At 36.6% G+C, this 18,740-nt stretch overlaps 1 protein-coding gene across 1 annotated transcript in view; it reads left to right on the plus strand.

Annotated features, from left to right (window-relative positions):
* Nucleotides 1–16,711, plus strand: part of LOC132559679 (sodium/hydrogen exchanger 8-like) — a 32,540-nt gene extending 15,829 nt beyond the window's left edge. The window contains exons 7-16 of the mRNA XM_060224297.1: nucleotides 1,407–1,585; nucleotides 1,956–2,094; nucleotides 3,101–3,206; nucleotides 3,469–3,585; nucleotides 7,563–7,645; nucleotides 8,647–8,758; nucleotides 10,436–10,578; nucleotides 11,013–11,090; nucleotides 13,132–13,278; nucleotides 16,265–16,711. Coding sequence (XP_060080280.1) covers nucleotides 1,407–1,585; nucleotides 1,956–2,094; nucleotides 3,101–3,206; nucleotides 3,469–3,585; nucleotides 7,563–7,645; nucleotides 8,647–8,758; nucleotides 10,436–10,578; nucleotides 11,013–11,090; nucleotides 13,132–13,278; nucleotides 16,265–16,402 — 1,242 coding nt within the window. The 3' untranslated portion in view covers nucleotides 16,403–16,711. The remainder of the gene's footprint in view (nucleotides 1–1,406; nucleotides 1,586–1,955; nucleotides 2,095–3,100; nucleotides 3,207–3,468; nucleotides 3,586–7,562; nucleotides 7,646–8,646; nucleotides 8,759–10,435; nucleotides 10,579–11,012; nucleotides 11,091–13,131; nucleotides 13,279–16,264) is intronic.
* Nucleotides 16,712–18,740: the final 2,029 nt, after the last annotated feature.

An 18,740-nucleotide genomic window follows, 5' to 3' on the forward strand; every position in this document is an offset into this window, starting at 1 on the left:
TTATTACCATAAATATTAAATCCTCTTAAATAAATCTGACTCACACTCTTTGTCTCTCCTCCATAAATCTGAATCTCACTCTTTGTCCCTCCTCAGTAAATCTGAATCTCACTCTTTGTCACTCCTCAGTAAATCTGACTCACACTCACAATCTTTGTCCCTCCTCAGTAAATCTGATCACACTCTTTAACTTTCAGTAAAACACTCTTTGTCTCACCTCAGTAAATCTGACTCACACTCTTTGTCTCTCCTCCATAAATCTGAATCTCACTCTTTGTCTCACCTCAGTAAATCTGACTCACACTCTTTGTCTCTCCTTCATAAATCTGACTCACACTCTTTGTCTCTCCTCAGTAAATCTGACTCACACTCTTTGTCCCTCCTCAGTAAATCTGACTCACACTCTTTGTCCCTCCTCAGTAAATCTGACTCACACTCTTTGTCTCTCCTCAGTAAATCTGACTCACACTCTTTGTCTCTCCTCAGTAAATCTGACTCACACTCAGTAAATCTGACTCACACTCTTTGTCCCTCCTCAGTAAATCTGACTCACACTCTTTGTCTCTCCTCAGTAAATCTGACTCACACTCTTTGTCTCTCCTCAGTAAATCTGATTCACACTCTTTGTCCCTCCTCAGTAAATCTGACTCACACTCTTTGTCCCTCCTCAGTAAATCTGACTCACACTCTTTGTCTCACTTCAGTAAATCTGACTCTCACTCTTTGTCTTTCCTCCATAAATCTGACTCTCACTCTTTGTCCCTCCTCAGTAAATCTGACTCACACTCTTTGTCCCTCCTCAGTAAATCTGACTCACACTCTTTGTCCCTCCTCCATAAATCTGACTCACACTCTTTGTCCCTCCTCAGTAAATCTGACTCACACTCTTTGTCTCTCCTCAGTAAATCTGACTCACACTCTTTGTCCCTCCTCAGTAAATCTGACTCACACTCTTTGTCTCTCCTTCATAAATCTGACTCACACTCTTTGTCCCTCCTCAGTAAATCTGAATCTCACTCTTTGTCCCTCCTCAGTAAATCTGACTCACACTCTTTGTCCCTCCTCAGTAAATCTGACTCACACTCTTTGTCTCTCCTTCATAAATCTGACTCACACTCTTTGTCTCTCCTTCATAAATCTGACTCACACTCTTTGTCCCTCCTCAGTAAATCTGACTCACACTCTTTGTCCCTCCTCAGTAAATCTGACTCACACTCTTTGTCTCACCTCAGTAAATCTGACTCACACTCTTTGTCTCTCCTCAGTAAATCTGACTCACACTCTTTGTCTCACCTCAGTAAATCTGACTGACCCACTGTAATTCCATAGACTTGCAGTTGCTAGATTAATCATTTTCAACATAAAATATATTAGATTTCTATGTATGTGATTATGTATTGCTACAGGCTAAGATAGCCTACGAATTGGACTTGGTGGAGAGTTTTGCATTTGGTTCTCTGATCTCAGCAGTGGATCCTGTTGCCACTCTAGCTATCTTCCACGCTCTGGATGCTGACCCTATCCTGTATATGTTGGTGTTTGGGGAGAGTGTTCTCAATGATGCAGTTTCTATTGTACTCACAAAGTAAGGTCAAATTACATACAATTGATAAAGTTTCAGGGGAAATAACTCAAACATTCATCAAAATGATAACATGAGGGAATGAAATGCAATAGTGTTTCTGAACCAGCATAATGATTTGTCTGGTTTTGAAAAATATGTATTACACATTGTTTCTGTCAGCAATTTTAACCTTGTCCACTGGTCTTACTCTGTTTTAAATGATAACATTTATTCCTGATTTTATAAGCTGCATTTTGATTTTGACACTCATTCTTGTTACATTTTCATATTTCTCTTTAATCTGATACACAAAAGTAGGTCACTTTGTCATTTGATGGGCATATATTGTTTTACCTTGTGGTCAGTATTGAAGATTGCTTTCAAATTGTAGGACAATATTGGAGTTCAGTCAGCCTGGTGTTGTAGTGACTAGTGGGATAAATGCCTTTTTCTCAGCTGTTGGACGATTCTGTGTGATGTTCCTTGCCTCCTCAGCCATTGGCCTGGCCTTTGGTATTGTTAGTGCTATGGTATCCTTTGTTCATCAGTCAAAAATTGAGAGTACAGTAGACAAAGCCTTGTACACAAGATGTCAAGGTAAACTGTACAAAATGTGACTAGTAGAAATTTATACACAAGTTGTCAAGGTAAACTGTACAAAATGTGACTAGTAGAACTTTGTACACAAGATGTCAAGGTAAACTGTACAAAATGTGACTAGTAGAACTTTGTACACAAGATGTCAGGGTAAACTGTACAAAATGTGACTAGTAGAACTTTGTACACAAGATGTCAGGGTAAACTGTACAAAATGTGACTAGTAGAACTTTGTACACAAGATGTCAAGGTAAACTGTACAAAATGTGACTAGTAGAACTTTGTACACAAGATGTCAAGGTAAACTGTACAAAATGTGACTAGTAGAACTTTGTACACAAGATGTCAAGGTAAACTGTACAAAATGTGACTAGTAGAACTTTGTACACAAGATGTCAAGGTAAACTGTACAAAATGTGACTAGTAGAACTTTGTACACAAGATGTCAAGGTAAACTGTACAAAATGTGACTAGTAGAACTTTGTACACAAGATGTCAAGGTAAACTGTACAAAATGTGACTAGTAGAACTTTGTACACAAGATGTCAAGGTAAACTGTACAAAATGTGACTAGTAGACATAAACTTGAGTATTTTTTTTTTGTATTCTGATTGCAACAACTTAGTGTTAAAATATGATAAAACCTGTATAATATATATAAAAATAACAGGATAAAAAATGATAAAACATACAGAGTGTATATAAAAATAACAGTATATAAAAATAATAAAATATACAGAATATATATAGAAATGACAGTATTAGAAATAATAAAACAAAGAATATGTATAAAAAGGGCAAAAATAACTATTTATATTTGTATTGAGTAAATTATTTGCATTGGAGGTAACAGCTTTAAATATATATATAATAAAATTGTCTTTTCTCTTTTACTATCTTATTAACCATAACACAGTTATCGCCCTTGACCAATCTCAGCTGTTAAAGTTTATAGATTTGAGGAAGACACCATCTCTGGAGTTTGGCTTGATGCTATCATTTTCCTATCTTCCATACGTCCTGGCAGAGGGGATCCATCTGTCAGGTATGTACCACTTTCCTGGTATTTAAGATTTGTTTTACTAGTCTTTCTACGCTACCATGTGTGTGTTGTAAACCTGATATATATATATACATTTAATTTAAAGTTATTGCTTTGCACAGTGACACTGATCCCATTGAAATAACAACTTGTATGTACAGAATGTGGACTCCTGAAATCAAACAGTATAATCCATCCTTATTATCACAACAACATTGACACTAACCTGTAATCTGATTTGATATGTGGAATGTCACTATTTCAGGGATCATGGCAATTCTTATGTGTGGTATAGTTATGTCCCATTACACCCATTTGAACCTGTCACCAGTGACACAGATCACTACCCAACAGACATTCAGAACCATTGCCTTCATGGCAGGTGAGTCTAAACAGATTTTCAGTGTCATAACCTTTATGACAGGTGACTCATAACAGATATTCAGTGCCATAACCTTTATGACAGGTGACTCATAACAGATATTCAGAACCATAACTTTTATGGCAGGTGACTCATAACAGATATTCAGTGCCATAACCTTTATGACAGGTGAGTCACAACAGATATTCAGAACCATAACCTTTATGACAGGTGACTCATAACAGATATTCAGTGCCATAACCTTTATGACAGGTGAGTCACAACAGATATTCAGAACCATAACCTTTATGACAGGTGACTCATAACAGATATTCAGTGCCATAACCTTTATGAAAGGTGAGTCATAACAGATATTCAGAACCATTACCTTTATGACAGGTGAGTCATAACAGATATTCAGAACCATTACCTTTATGACAGGTGAGTCATAACAGATATTCAGTGCCATAACCTTTATGACAGGTGACTCATAACAGATATTCAGAACCATAACCTTTATGGCAGGTGACTCATAACAGATATTCAGTGCCATAACCTTTATGACAGGTAACGCATAACAGATATTCAGAACCATAACCTTTATGACAGGTGAGTCATAACAGATATTCAGAACCATTACCTTTATGACAGGTGAGTCATAACAGATATTCAGAACCATTACCTTTATGACAGGTGAGTCATAACAGATATTCAGAACCATTACCTTTATGACAGGTGAGTCATAACAGATATTCAGAACCATTACCTTTATGACAGGTGACACATAACAGATATTCAGAACCAAAACCTTTATGACAGGTGACACATAACAGATATTCAGAACCATTACCTTTATGACAGGTGAGTCATAACAGATATTCAGAACCATTACCTTTATGACAGGTGAGTCATAACAGATATTCAGTGCCATAACCTTTATGACAGGTGACTCATAACAGATATTCAGAACCATTACCTTTATGGCAGGTGACTCATAACAGATATTCAGTGCCATAACCTTTATGACAGGTAACGCATAACAGAAAGGTGAGTCATAACAGATATTCAGAACCATTACCTTTATGACAGGTGAGTCATAACAGATATTCAGAACCATTACCTTTATGACAGGTGAGTCATAACAGATATTCAGAACCATTACCTTTATGACAGGTGAGTCATAACAGATATTCAGATATTGACAGGTGACACATAACAGATATTCAGAACTGTTAACTTTATGACAGGTGACACATAACAGATATTCAGAACCATTACCTTTATGACAGGTGAGTCATAACAGATATTCAGAACTGTTACCTTTATGACAGGTGACACATAACAGATATTCAGAACTGTTACCTTTATGACAGGTGACTCATAACAGATATTCAGAACCATTACCTTTATGGCAGGTGACTCATAACAGATATTCAGTGCCATAACCTTTATGACAGGTAACGCATAACAGATATTCAGAACCATAACCTTTATGGCAGGTGACTCATAACAGATATTCAGTGCCATAACCTTTATGACAGGTGAGTCATAACAGATATTCAGTGCCATAACCTTTATGACAGGTGAGTCATAACAGATATTCAGTGCCATAACCTTTATGACAGGTGACTCATAACAGATATTCAGAACCATTACCTTTATGACAGGTGAGTCATAACAGATATTCAGTGCCATAACCTTTATGACAGGTGAGTCATAACAGATATTCAGAACCAAAACCTTTATGACAGGTGACACATAACAGATATTCAGAACCATTACCTTTATGACAGGTGAGTCATAACAGATATTCAGAACCATTACCTTTATGACAGGTGAGTCATAACAGATATTCAGAACCATTACCTTTATGACAGGTGAGTCATAACAGATATTCAGAACCATTACCTTTATGACAGGTGAGTCATAACAGATATTCAGAACCATTACCTTTATGACAGGTGAGTCATAACAGATATTCAGAACCATTACCTTTATGATAGGTGAGTCATAACAGATATTCAGAACCATTACCTTTATGACAGGTGAGTCATAACAGATATTCAGAACCATTACCTTTATGACAGGTGACACATAACAGATATTCAGAACTGTTAACTTTATGACAGGTGACACATAACAGATATTCAGAACTGTTACCTTTATGACAGGTGACACATAACAGATATTCAGAACTGTTACCTTTATGACAGGTAAGTCATAACAGATATTCAGAACTGTTACCTTTATGACAGGTGACATATAACAGATATTCAGAACTGTTACCTTTATGACAGGTGAGTTAGATTAGATATTCAGAATCAGTCCCTCTATACATTGTATTTATATTATTATTCTGCTGATACTGGTCGGTAAAAAAGAAGATATAATTGTTAACAATATATATTTCCTTTTGTTTACTGCGTATCTCTTCATAGAAATACACCAGGATACTTGCAGAATATTTTCAATGTTTTCTCACAAAGATATTCAGAACCATAACCTTTATGGCAGGTGACTCATAACAGATATTCAGTGCCATAACCTTTATGAAAGGTGAGTCATAACAGATATTCAGAACCATTACCTTTATGACAGGTGAGTCATAACAGATATTCAGAACCATTACCTTTATGACAGGTGAGTCATAACAGATATTCAGAACCATTACCTTTATGACAGGTGAGTCATAACAGATATTCAGAACCATTACCTTTATGACAGGTGACACATAACAGATATTCAGAACTGTTAACTTTATGACAGGTGACACATAACAGATATTCAGAACTGTTACCTTTATGACAGGTAAGTCATAACAGATATTCAGAACTGTTACCTTTATGACAGGTGACATATAACAGATATTCAGAACTGTTACCTTTATGACAGGTGACTCATAACAGATATTCAGAACCATAACCTTTATGGCAAGTGACTCATAACAGTTATTCAGTGCCATAACCTTTATGACAGGTAACGCATAACAGATATTCAGAACCATAACCTTTATGGCAGGTGACTCATAACAGATATTCAGTGCCATAACCTTTATGACAGGTGACTCATAACAGATATTCAGTGCCATAACCTTTATGACAGGTGAGTCATAACAGATATTCAGTGTCATAACCTTTATGACAGGTGAGTCATAACAGATATTCAGAACCAAAACCTTTATGACAGGTGAGTCATAACAGATATTCAGTGCCATAACCTTTATGACAGGTGAGTCATAACAGATATTCAGAACCAAAACCTTTATGACAGGTGACACATAACAGATATTCAGAACCATTACCTTTATGACAGGTGAGTCATAACAGATATTCAGAACCATTACCTTTATGACAGGTGAGTCATAACAGATATTCAGAACCATTACCTTTATGACAGGTGAGTCATAACAGATATTCAGAACCATTACCTTTATGACAGGTGAGTCATAACAGATATTCAGAACCATTACCTTTATGACAGGTGAGTCATAACAGATATTCAGAACCATTACCTTTATGACAGGTGAGTCATAACAGATATTCAGAACCATTACCTTTATGACAGGTGAGTCATAACAGATATTCAGAACCATTACCTTTATGACAGGTGACACATAACAGATATTCAGAACTGTTAACTTTATGACAGGTGACACATAACAGATATTCAGAACTGTTACCTTTATGACAGGTGACACATAACAGATATTCAGAACCATTACCTTTATGACAGGTGAGTTAGATTAGATATTCAGAATCAGTCCCTCTATACATTGTGTTTATATTATTATTCTGCTGATACTGGTCGGTAAAAAAGAAGATATAATTGTTAACAATATATATTTCCTTTTGTTTACTGCTTATCTCTTCATAGAAATACACCAGGATACTTGCAGAATATTTTCAATGTTTTCTCACAAAGTTAACATAACTTAATCAATGTGTATTAAACTCTCATTTTATGTAAGTGAAGTTTATGGTGTGCTTTGTTGATTTCAGAGACCTGTGTGTTTGCCTACCTAGGTCTGGCATTTTTTAGTTTCAAGCTGATAGTGAAACCTGCCTTTATAATCTGGAGCATTGTAAGTAGCCACAGGATTGTCTGTTTTTTAACATAAAATGTCTCATCTCATCGCTGTTTGGAAATTAGAATTTCATGTTTATTAAATAAGATTGTATTTACATTTCTATTTCGTCAATGTTATTGCCCCAAAAACTGCAATTTAAGTTTAAACAGGTCAATAATATACAGATGTATGATAAAGATAGTTAAAGTATCAAGGTTTCTGTTTATCTCATCTGGCCTGTGGTTCATTGTCCTTGTCTGTCTGATGTCAGATTTTTTGTTTAAATGACTTCTTCTCAGTAACCAAAAAGCCTAGAATCATGATATTTGGCTGTCAAGTTTCTTAGATAAAGGCAAATTAAGTATATGAAAGGAAATCACCTTTACCCATGTTCAAGCTCACAGGGGCAGATTTGTGTAAAAAAGCTGTCAAATGACTTCTTATTAACCAAAAGGCCTGGAATCTTGATATTTGGTAGGTAGTTTTCTGTGCTTAAGGCTGACAAAAATGGAAAAAGAAATTACTTATACCCGTTATCAACCTCACAGTGTCAAATTTGTTCAAAAATTTTCAAATGACTTCTTCTCATTGACCAAAAAGCCTAGAATCATGATGATATTTGGCTGGAAGGTTTCTTGGATGAAGGTCAACAAAGTGAAAAGGAAATGACCTTGACATACAATCAAGATCACTGGTGTGAAATTTGTCAAAACCATTAAACAATTTCTTCTGACTAAACAAAGGGTCTAGAATGATGATATTGGGTTGGAAGGTTCGTGGAAAGAATGCCAACAACATTTGTGAAAAGAAATTACCTTGACCTATAATCAATGTAACAGGGGTCAAATTTGTCGAATTTTTCTGTTTAACCAAAAGACCTAGAATATTATATTTAGCTGGTAGGTTTCTAGGATATATTTCAATCATTTGAAATGAAATTGTGAAAGCCATTGTATACCAGGTGCGCAATGCAGGCCCATTGGGCCTCTTGTTAATATTCTGTGTTTCTGTTTCAGGTTTTGATATTGATTGGTCGAGCTCTGAATATATTTCCTTTGTCCTTCCTGCTCAATTACTTTCGAGAACACAAGATAACACGAAAGATGCAATTTATCATGTGGTTTAGTGGTATGTATATTACTGCAGGATTGTATCTCAGGCAAAACAAATCTCCTTCCTTTCTCTTCTCGATTAATCAAATGGCTTAACATCCCTGTCAGTAGTGTATAATCTGCCCTCATTAATATCCATTGACATTTTTACATAGGATCATTGAGTGTCACTTTCATATGAATAATATTGACAGGGTAACAATGCACCAGTGTGTGATGATATTTGTATAAACTGTATTGACAGGGTAACGAGGCACCATTGTGTGATGATATTTGTATAAACTGTATTGACAGGGCTACAAGGCACCATTGTGTGATGATATTTGTATAAACTGTATTGACAGGGCTACAAGGCACCATTGTGTGATGATATTTATATAAACTGTATTGACAGGGTAACAATGCACCATTGTGTGATGATATCTATATAAACTGTATTGACAGGGTAACAATGCACCATTGTGTGATGGTATTTGTATAAAATGTATTGACAGGGTAACAATGCACCATTGTGTGATGATATTTGTATAAACTGTATTGACAGGGTAACGAGGCACCATTGTGTGATGATATCTATATAAACTGTATTGACAGGGTAACAATGCACCATTGTGTGATGATGTTTGTATAAACTTTATTGACAGGGTAACAATGCACCATTGTGTGATGGTATTTGTATAAAATGTATTGACAGGGTATCAATGCACCATTGTGTGATGATATTTGTATAAACTGTATTGACAGGGTAACAATGCACCATTGTGTGATGATATTTGTATAAACTGTATTGACAGGGTAACGAGGCACCATTGTGTGATGATATCTATATAAACTGTATTGACAGGGTAACAATGCACCATTGTGTGATGATATTTGTATAAACTGTATTGACAGGGTAACGAGGCACCATTGTGTGATGATGTTTGTATAAACTTTATTGACAGGGTAACGAGGCACCATTGTGTGATGATATTTGTATAAACTGTATTGACAGGGTAACGAGGCACCATTGTGTGATGATATTTGTATAAACTGTATTGACAGGGCTACAAGGCACCATTGTGTGATGATATTTGTATAAACTGTATTGACAGGGCTACAAGGCACCATTGTGTGATGATATTTATATAAACTGTATTGACAGGGTAACAATGCACCATTGTGTGATGATATCTATATAAACTGTATTGACAGGGTAACAATGCACCATTGTGTGATGGTATTTGTATAAAATGTATTGACAGGGTATCAATGCACCATTGTGTGATGATATTTTATAAACTGTATTGACAGGGTAACAATGCACCATTGTGTGATGATATTTGTATAAACTGTATTGACAGGGTAACGAGGCACCATTGTGTGATGATATCTATATAAACTGTATTGACAGGGTAACAATGCACCATTGTGTGATGATGTTTGTATAAACTTTATTGACAGGGTAACGAGGCACCATTGTGTGATGATATTTGTATAAACTGTATTGACAGGGTAATGAGGCACCATTGTGTGATGATATTTGTATAAACTATATTGACAGGGTAACGAGGCACCATTGTGTGATGATATTTGTATAAACTGTATTGACACGGTTACGAGGCACCATTGTGTGATGATATTTGTATAAACTTTATTGACAGGGTAACGAGGCACTATTGTGTGATGATATTTGTATAAACTGTATTGACAGGGTTACGAGGTGCAATTGCTTTTGCCTTGAGTCTGCACTTGGATTTTTCTCCTGAGAAGCGTTTTGTTGTGGTCACTGCTACGTTAATCATCGTTCTGTTCACTGTCATGTTCCTAGGGGGCGCCACTATGCCCATGATGAAGGTTTGTATACACTGATCCTACTGTAGTGTATATAAATGTCACGACTGCCTTTACTACTACATGTTTTAATGTGATGTCATTGAAAAAGAATAAAAGCAAAGATGTTGTATAGGTTTTAAGGCTCAGGGGGTATTTACTCATGGCAGAAACAGGAAACAATCTCTTTGTTACATTTTTATAATTTCTGGTGTGTAAATAATTCGGTCGTCTGTCTGCCAGAACTGTTGTCCTGTCACGAATGTGTAGCATTTATATAGATACCATGAAAATACAGTACAACTCTTTTGTTTTGGCTCTGAATTATCTGATAAACTAGTTTTCTCTATCAGGATATTGTCTGTATACATTTTACAGAAAAAATATCATTTGCTTATTCTTTCTGTTATATAAATCATATTAACAAGTTTGTTTTAAATATTGTTTTTCTATTGCAGTTACTTAATGCTAATAAAACAAAGAAAAAGAAAAGTAAAACTGGTGTGGAGGTATCCTTAAGTAAGACCAGAGAAATGGTAAGTTTTTACTGAGCTATTGTTGTACTTTACACTACAATGTATTAGAATATAAAGTATAAAATGATTGATAATATATATTGTTTCTCACATAATTTTGTTTGGTTCTACCTTTGTCAAGTAGTATTTCTCAAACTATTTCATTATTATTGCTCTATCATTAGTGAACTTGTTATAGTGATACATTAGTTTACACTCTGTAATTAATAATTCCTACCGTATTGTACTTGTGATATAATACTGTAATCCACACACTATATTCACTTATTCCTACGGTATTGTACTTGTGATAAGTAATACAGTAATCCACACACTATATTCACTTATTCCTAAAGTATTGTACTTGTGATAAGTAATACAGTAATCCACACACTATATTCACTTATTCCTACCGTATTGTACTTCTGATAAGTAATACAGTAATCCACACACTATATTCACTTATTCCTACCGTATTGTACTTGTGATAAGTAATACAGTAATCTACATAATACATTCACTTATTTTTATCATATTGTACTTGTGATAAGTAATGCAGTAATCCACACACTATATTCACTTATTCCTACTGTATTGTACTTGTGATAAGTAATACAGTAATCCACACAATATATTCACTTATTGCTTCCATATTGTACTTCTGATAAGTAATACAGTAATCCACACACTATATTCACTTATTCCTACCGTATTGTACTTGTGATAAGTAATACAGTAATCTACATAATACATTCACTTATTTTTATCATATTGTACTTGTGATAAGTAATACAGTAATCCACACACTATATTCACTTATTGCTTCCATATTGTACTTCTGATAAGTAATACCGTAATCCACACAATATATTCACTTATTCCTACTGTATTGTACTTGTGATAAGTAATACAGTAATCTACATAATACATTCACTTATTTTTATCATATTGTACTTGTGATAAGTAATACAGTAATCCACACAATATATTCACTTATTGCTTCCATATTGTACTTCTGATAAGTAATACCGTAATCCACACAATATATTCACTTATTCCTACTGTATTGTACTTGTGATAAGTAATACAGTAATCTACATAATACATTCACTTCTTTTTATCATATTGTACTTGTGATAAGTAATACAGTAATCTACACACTATATTCACTTATTCCTACTGTATTGTACTTGTGATAAGTAATACAGTAATCCACACAATATATTCACTTATTGCTTCCATATTGTACTTCTGATAAGTAATACCGTAATCCACACAATATATTCACTTATTCCTACTGTATTGTACTTGTGATAAGTAATACAGTATTCCACACACTAAAATCACTTGTGGTAAGTAAAACAGTTATCCACATACTGTATGATTAGCCTGAAATTATCCTTTGACAGTTGCTGGTAATCCATCTGTAAACAATTTTTTTCACTTTGTCTGAAGAATTACTGATCAGAAAATGACTGACATACAGCCATCTTTGATTATGACTGCAAATGTTTGTAACAGCTATTTCTTGAGAAGTATTGAATGGATCATTGGCCCCTAGTTGTTTGATTTTTGAGACTGATTGGTCACTGACCGGTGGCCATCTTGGATTTGACAATTAAATATTATTGAAAGAAATCAAATTTCATATTATGAAGAACGAAAACAGAGGAAAGAATAGAAAGTAAGGGAAAAAGATCCAGCTTTAAAGAACAAATAAAGATCAAACAGTGATGGGTACTAAGAACCCCCTAGGATCTCTTGTTAATTGGCATTACTCTATTGTACTGGTGATAAATAGTCTGTCAAACAGGTTTACACATACATGTATAAGATAGAAACAGATTCAATAAGACAGACTCCTAACTAATAATCAATATGTTCCTTGTCAAGTTACTTTATATACTCATATGTAATGTAAAAGACATACTGTTAAAACACTGACATACAGCTGAACATTAGAATTAAGCTTTATGAAATAAAGACATCAACCACTTCAGCAGATATCAGCTATGCTAGCAAACATGTTGCAGTCACTTATGGTGTTATTTTTCCATTTCAGGGCGATGCTGTGGATTCTGAACTTTTGTCAGAATTGACAGAGGAGGAATATGAAATCAGCTTCACCAGCAAACCTCACCTGAAGGGATTCCTTAAAATTGATGCTAAATACCTAATGCCTTTCTTCACTAGACGTTTCACACAACAGGTAGAGTACCAACATATGTTGGATATTATATCTAGTTATATTTCCTGAGGTCAGATGCCAAGGTCACAGACACTTTAAATAGAAAATCAGTTTCTGCTGAAGTAATTACACCTATCCATTTTCCATTGCTTTTTCACAGAATATGTAGCTCCTATTGCCTGGTCATATTCATGTATAGGGAATGTCAATCCAACAGGCACAAATAAAATCAACACTATATAGTAAGGTCAATTCACAAGGTCTATACTAACACAACACTATATAGGGAAGGTCAGTCCTCCAGGCCTCAACCAACACACCACTATATAGGAAGGTCAATCCTCCAGGTCCCAGCCAACACAATACTATATAGGGAAGGTCAATCCTCCAGGTCTCAACCAACACACCACTATATAGGGAAGGCCAATCCTCCAGGTCTCACCCAACACACCACTATATAGGGAATGTCAATCCACAAGGCACAAATAAACCCACCACTATATAGGGAAGGTCAATCCTCCAGGTCTCAACCAACACAACACTATATAGGGAAGGTCAGTCCTCCAGGTCTCAACCAACACACCACTATATAGGGAAGGCCAATCCTCCAGGTCTCACCCAACACACCACTATATAGGGAATGTCAATCCACAAGGCACAAATAAACCCACCACTATATAGGGAAGGTCAATCCTCCAGGTCTCAACCAACACAACACTATATAGGGAAGGTCAGTCCTCGAGGTCTCAACCAACACAACACTATATAGGAAGGTCAATCCTCCAGGTCCCAGCCAACACAACACTATATAGAGAAGGTCAATCCTCCAGGTCTCTAACTAACACACTACTATATAGGGAAGGTCAATCCTCCAGGTCTCAAACTAACATAACACTATATAAGACGGTCAGTCCTCCAGGTCTCAAACTATCAAACCACTATATAGGGAAGGTCAATCCTCCAGGTCCCAACCAACACACCACTATATAGGGAAGGTCAATCCTCCAGGTCCCAACCAACACAACACTATATAGGACGGTCAATCCTCCAGGTCCCAACCAACACAACACTATATAGGGAGGTCATTTCTCCAGGTCTCAACCAACACAACACTATATAGGGAAGGTCAATCCTCCAGGTCCCAACCAACACACCACTATATAGGGAAGGTCAATCCTCCAGGTCTCAACCAACACAACGCTATATAGGGAAGGTCAATCATCCAGGTCTCAACCAACACAACACTATATAGTGAAGGTCAATTCTCCAGGTCTCAACCAACACACCACTATATAGGGAAGGTCAATCCTCCAGGTCTCAACCAACACAACACTATATAGGGAAGGTCAATCCTCCAGGTCTCAAACTAACACAACACTATATAGGGAAGGTCAATCCTTCAGGTCTCAAACTAACACAACACTATATAGGGAAGGTCAGTCCTCCAGGCCTCAACCAACATTACACTATATAGGAAGGTCAATCCTCGAGGTCCCAGCCAACACAACACTATATAGGGAAGGTCAATCCTCCAGGTCTCAACCAACACACCACTATATAGGGAAGGCCAATCCTCCAGGTCTCACCCAACACACCACTATATAGGGAATGTCAATCCACCAGGCACAAATAAACCCACCACTATATAGGGAAGGTCAATCCTCCTGGTCTCAACCAACACAACACTATATAGGGAAGGTCAGTCCTCCAGGTCTCAACCAACACAACACTTTATAGGAAGGTCAATCCTCCAGGTCCCAGCCAACACAACACTATATAGAGAAGGTCAATCCTCCAGGTCTCAAACTAACACACTACTATATAGGGAAGGTCAATCCTCCAGGTCTCAACCAACACAACACTATATAGGAAAAGTCAATCCTCCAGGTCCCAGCCAACACACCAATATATAGGGAAGGTCAATCCTCCAGGTCTCAAACTAACACAACACTATATAGGGAAGGTCTATCCTCCAGGTCTCAAACTAACACAACACTATATAGGAAGGTCAATCCTCCAGGTCCCAGGCAACACACCAATGTATAGGGAAGGTCAATCCTCCAGGTCTCAACCAACACACCACTATATAGGGAAGGCCAATCCTCCAGGTCTCACCCAACACACCACTATATAGGGAATGTCAGGCACAAATAAACCCACCACTATATAGGGAAGGTCAATCCTCCTGGTCTCAACCAACACAACACTATATAGGGAAGGTCAATCCTCCAGGTCCCAACCAACACAACACTATATAGGGAGGTCAATTCTCCAGGTCTCAACCAGCACAACACTATATAGGGAAGGTCAATCCTCCAGGTCCCAACCAACACACCACTATATAGGGAAGGTCAATCCTCCAGGTCTCAACCAACACAACACTTTATAGGGAAGGTCAATCCTCCAGGTCCCAACCAACACACCACTATATAGGGAAGGTCAATCCTCCAGGTCTCAACCAACACAACACTATATAGGGAAGGTCAATCCTCCAGGTCTCAAACTAACACAACACTATATAGGAAAGGTCAATCGTCCAGGTCTCAAACTAACACAACACTATATAGGGAAGGTCAATCCTCCAGGTCCCAGCCAACACAACACTATATAGAGAAGGTCAATCCTCCAGGTCTCAAACTAACACAACACTATATAGAGAAGGTCAATCCTCCAGGTCTCAAACTAACACAACACTATATAGGGAAGGTCAATCCTCCAGGTCCCAGCCAACACAACACTATATAGAGAAGGTCAATCCTCCAGGTCTCAAACTAACACAACACTATATAGAGAAGGTCAATCCTCCAGGTCTCAAACTAACACAACACTATATAGGGAAGGTCAATCCTCCAGGTCCCAACCAACACAACACTATAGGGAAGGTCAATGTACCTGATCCAAACTAACACAAATCTTTTAAGGAAAGTTCAGTCCATCAGGACAGTGGTCTGTCACTGATTGATGGCCAGATTGTGAGGAACGAACTCTATTTAATTATTTTTTACAGGAAGTTCGTGAGGGTCGAACACAGATGGACTACCTCACTAATCAATGGTCTAAAGATGTCCGGGCAGCACCGTCCGAGTCTGACTCGGACGACGAGGTGGAGACAAGTCTTATCAACCGTGAGGTGCTGCATCATTAGTGGTGGAAGCCAGGAGATATATCGTAAGGGAAAGGTATCTACCATGAGGAGAGGCATCAACCATCAGGAGGTGCTGCATCATTATGTAGTGGCATCTGCCATCAGGGGTGCTACATCATTATGAAGTGGCATCAACCATTAGGAGGTGCTGCATCATTATGTAGTGGCATCTGCCATCAGGGCTGCTACATCATTATGTAGTGGCATCAACCATTAGGAGGTGCTGCATCATTATGTAGTGGCATCAATCATCAGGGATGCTGCATGAATATGTCATGGTATTATCACAAAGTGCTGCATCACTATACATCAGCTGTCAGGAGGTGCTGCATCATTATGTAGTGGCATCAGCTGTCAGGAGGTGCTGCATGATTAGGTTGTGGCATCAACCATGAGGAGGTGCTGGTTTATTAGGGGCAATATTTTGATTGCAATAGTATAATGTAATGTTTGTTTGGGAAAATTGTACACTTAACATAATGAGTGATGAATGGGTTGTATATATTTGACACAAAATATAAAAAGAAAGCACTATTTAAGTGTACAAATTGATTTGTTTTTCATGATGTATATAGCAGATACTGTATCCTAAGGCTAAGATCACCTAAATCGTGCCTCTAAGATACACAGCACTAAGATACTTATAGTATTTCCAAGACTTGGTTTAGGTTGTCCTTTTCTCCATAATACCCAATATCACATATCCACATAAACATGATAGGCATAGGTCAGAAGTCGACTCTGTCTTGGCTAGCTTAAGCTTAGCTTTTTGATCTTCAGGAATGTGACAAGTTTAAACTTATGTATTTGTCCACAGAGCCTTGACAAGTTTAAACTTGTATAATTGTCCACAAGGCCTTGACAAGTTTAAACTAATGTTATTGTCCCCAGGGCCTTGACAAGTTTAAACATATGTAATTGTCCACAGGGCCTTGACATGTTTAAACTTGTATAATTGTCCACAGGGCCTTGACAAGTTTAAACTTGTATAATTGTCCACAAGGCCTTGACAAGTTTAAACATATGTAATTGTCCACAGGGCCTTGACATGTTTAAACTTGTATAATTGTCCACAAGGCCTTGACAAGTTTAAACATATGTAATTGTCCACAGGGCCTTGACATGTTTAAACTTGTATATTTGTTCACAAGGCCTTGACAAGTTTAAACTTATGTAATTGTTTACAGGGCCTTGACATATTTAAACTTATGTATTTGTCCACAGGGCCTTGACAAGTTTAAACTTATGTAATTGTTTACAGGGCCTTGACATGTTTAAACTTGTATATTTGTTCACAAGGCCTTGACAAGTTTAAACTTATGTAATTGTCCACAGGACCTTGACAAGTTTAAACTTATGTAATTGTCCACAAGGCCTTGGCAAGTTTAAACTTGTAAAATTATCCATAAAGCCTTGGCAAGTTTAAACTTATGTAATTGTCCACAGGGGCTTGACAAGTTTAAACTTAAATTATTATCCACAGGGCTTGGCAAACTTAAATGTATGTAATTTTTCACATTGCATTGACAAGCTTAAACTTATTATTACATTATTACATTGCAAGCTTGGTTGTAGACCAAGATCCAAGAGTCACTACCAGCATTGTGATGGTCATTGACTGTGTAGTTATATAATTTACTATAGTAACACCAGCACTATTCCTTATTGAATATGGTGGTTCTATCCAACATCTAGTGTCTAGACTTAGTACCAACTCATCATCTGTACATATTCACTGAGAGACTAATTCATTGAATAGTCATGCTTCATTGTGTTTTTTCCATTTTTGATTTCTCATGGTTTTAGATTATCATTAATGTGAAGATGTAGTATTTTTGCTAATACATACTATTAGTTTACAAAGGAAGCCATATTTTTGCTATGAGTGATGTGCATGTTTTTAATTATAGAATGAAATGTACACTGGCCGATGTTTCCTAGCAGTGTGTACTTAGGTCAGTTTAAAAAGGTTAACTGTCTTTTACTATATTGTGTTATAATCAAATTTAGATTTCAAATTTGTTATATGTCTGGTTTGTTTGTTACCCTCATTCTAATTGGTCAGGTTTCATGTGACTTGTATCTTACTGTGATTCTAATTTGTTCATTCACATATCTTGTAGTGTTTTGGATGGAACTATTGTATAGTAATCTACCTGATTCCAAATTTATTCCAGTGAAATATTGTTTAACAAAGTATATATATGTTCAGCTCAAAGTCAGAAGGTCTGGGATATACTGGAATTCGGATGTCCGTCCATCTGTCTGTAAATGGAAGTTTGTCCAGAGCTAAGGTTGCTGACTTTCTTCATCATTTTTGTACTGAAATTTGAAACCC

This window comes from Ylistrum balloti, unplaced genomic scaffold, assembly GCF_031769215.1.
Source record: "Ylistrum balloti isolate Yb309-2 unplaced genomic scaffold, AGI_CSIRO_Ybal_v1 Utg370948, whole genome shotgun sequence".
In the NCBI taxonomy this organism is placed as follows: Eukaryota; Metazoa; Mollusca; class Bivalvia; order Pectinida; family Pectinidae; genus Ylistrum; species Ylistrum balloti.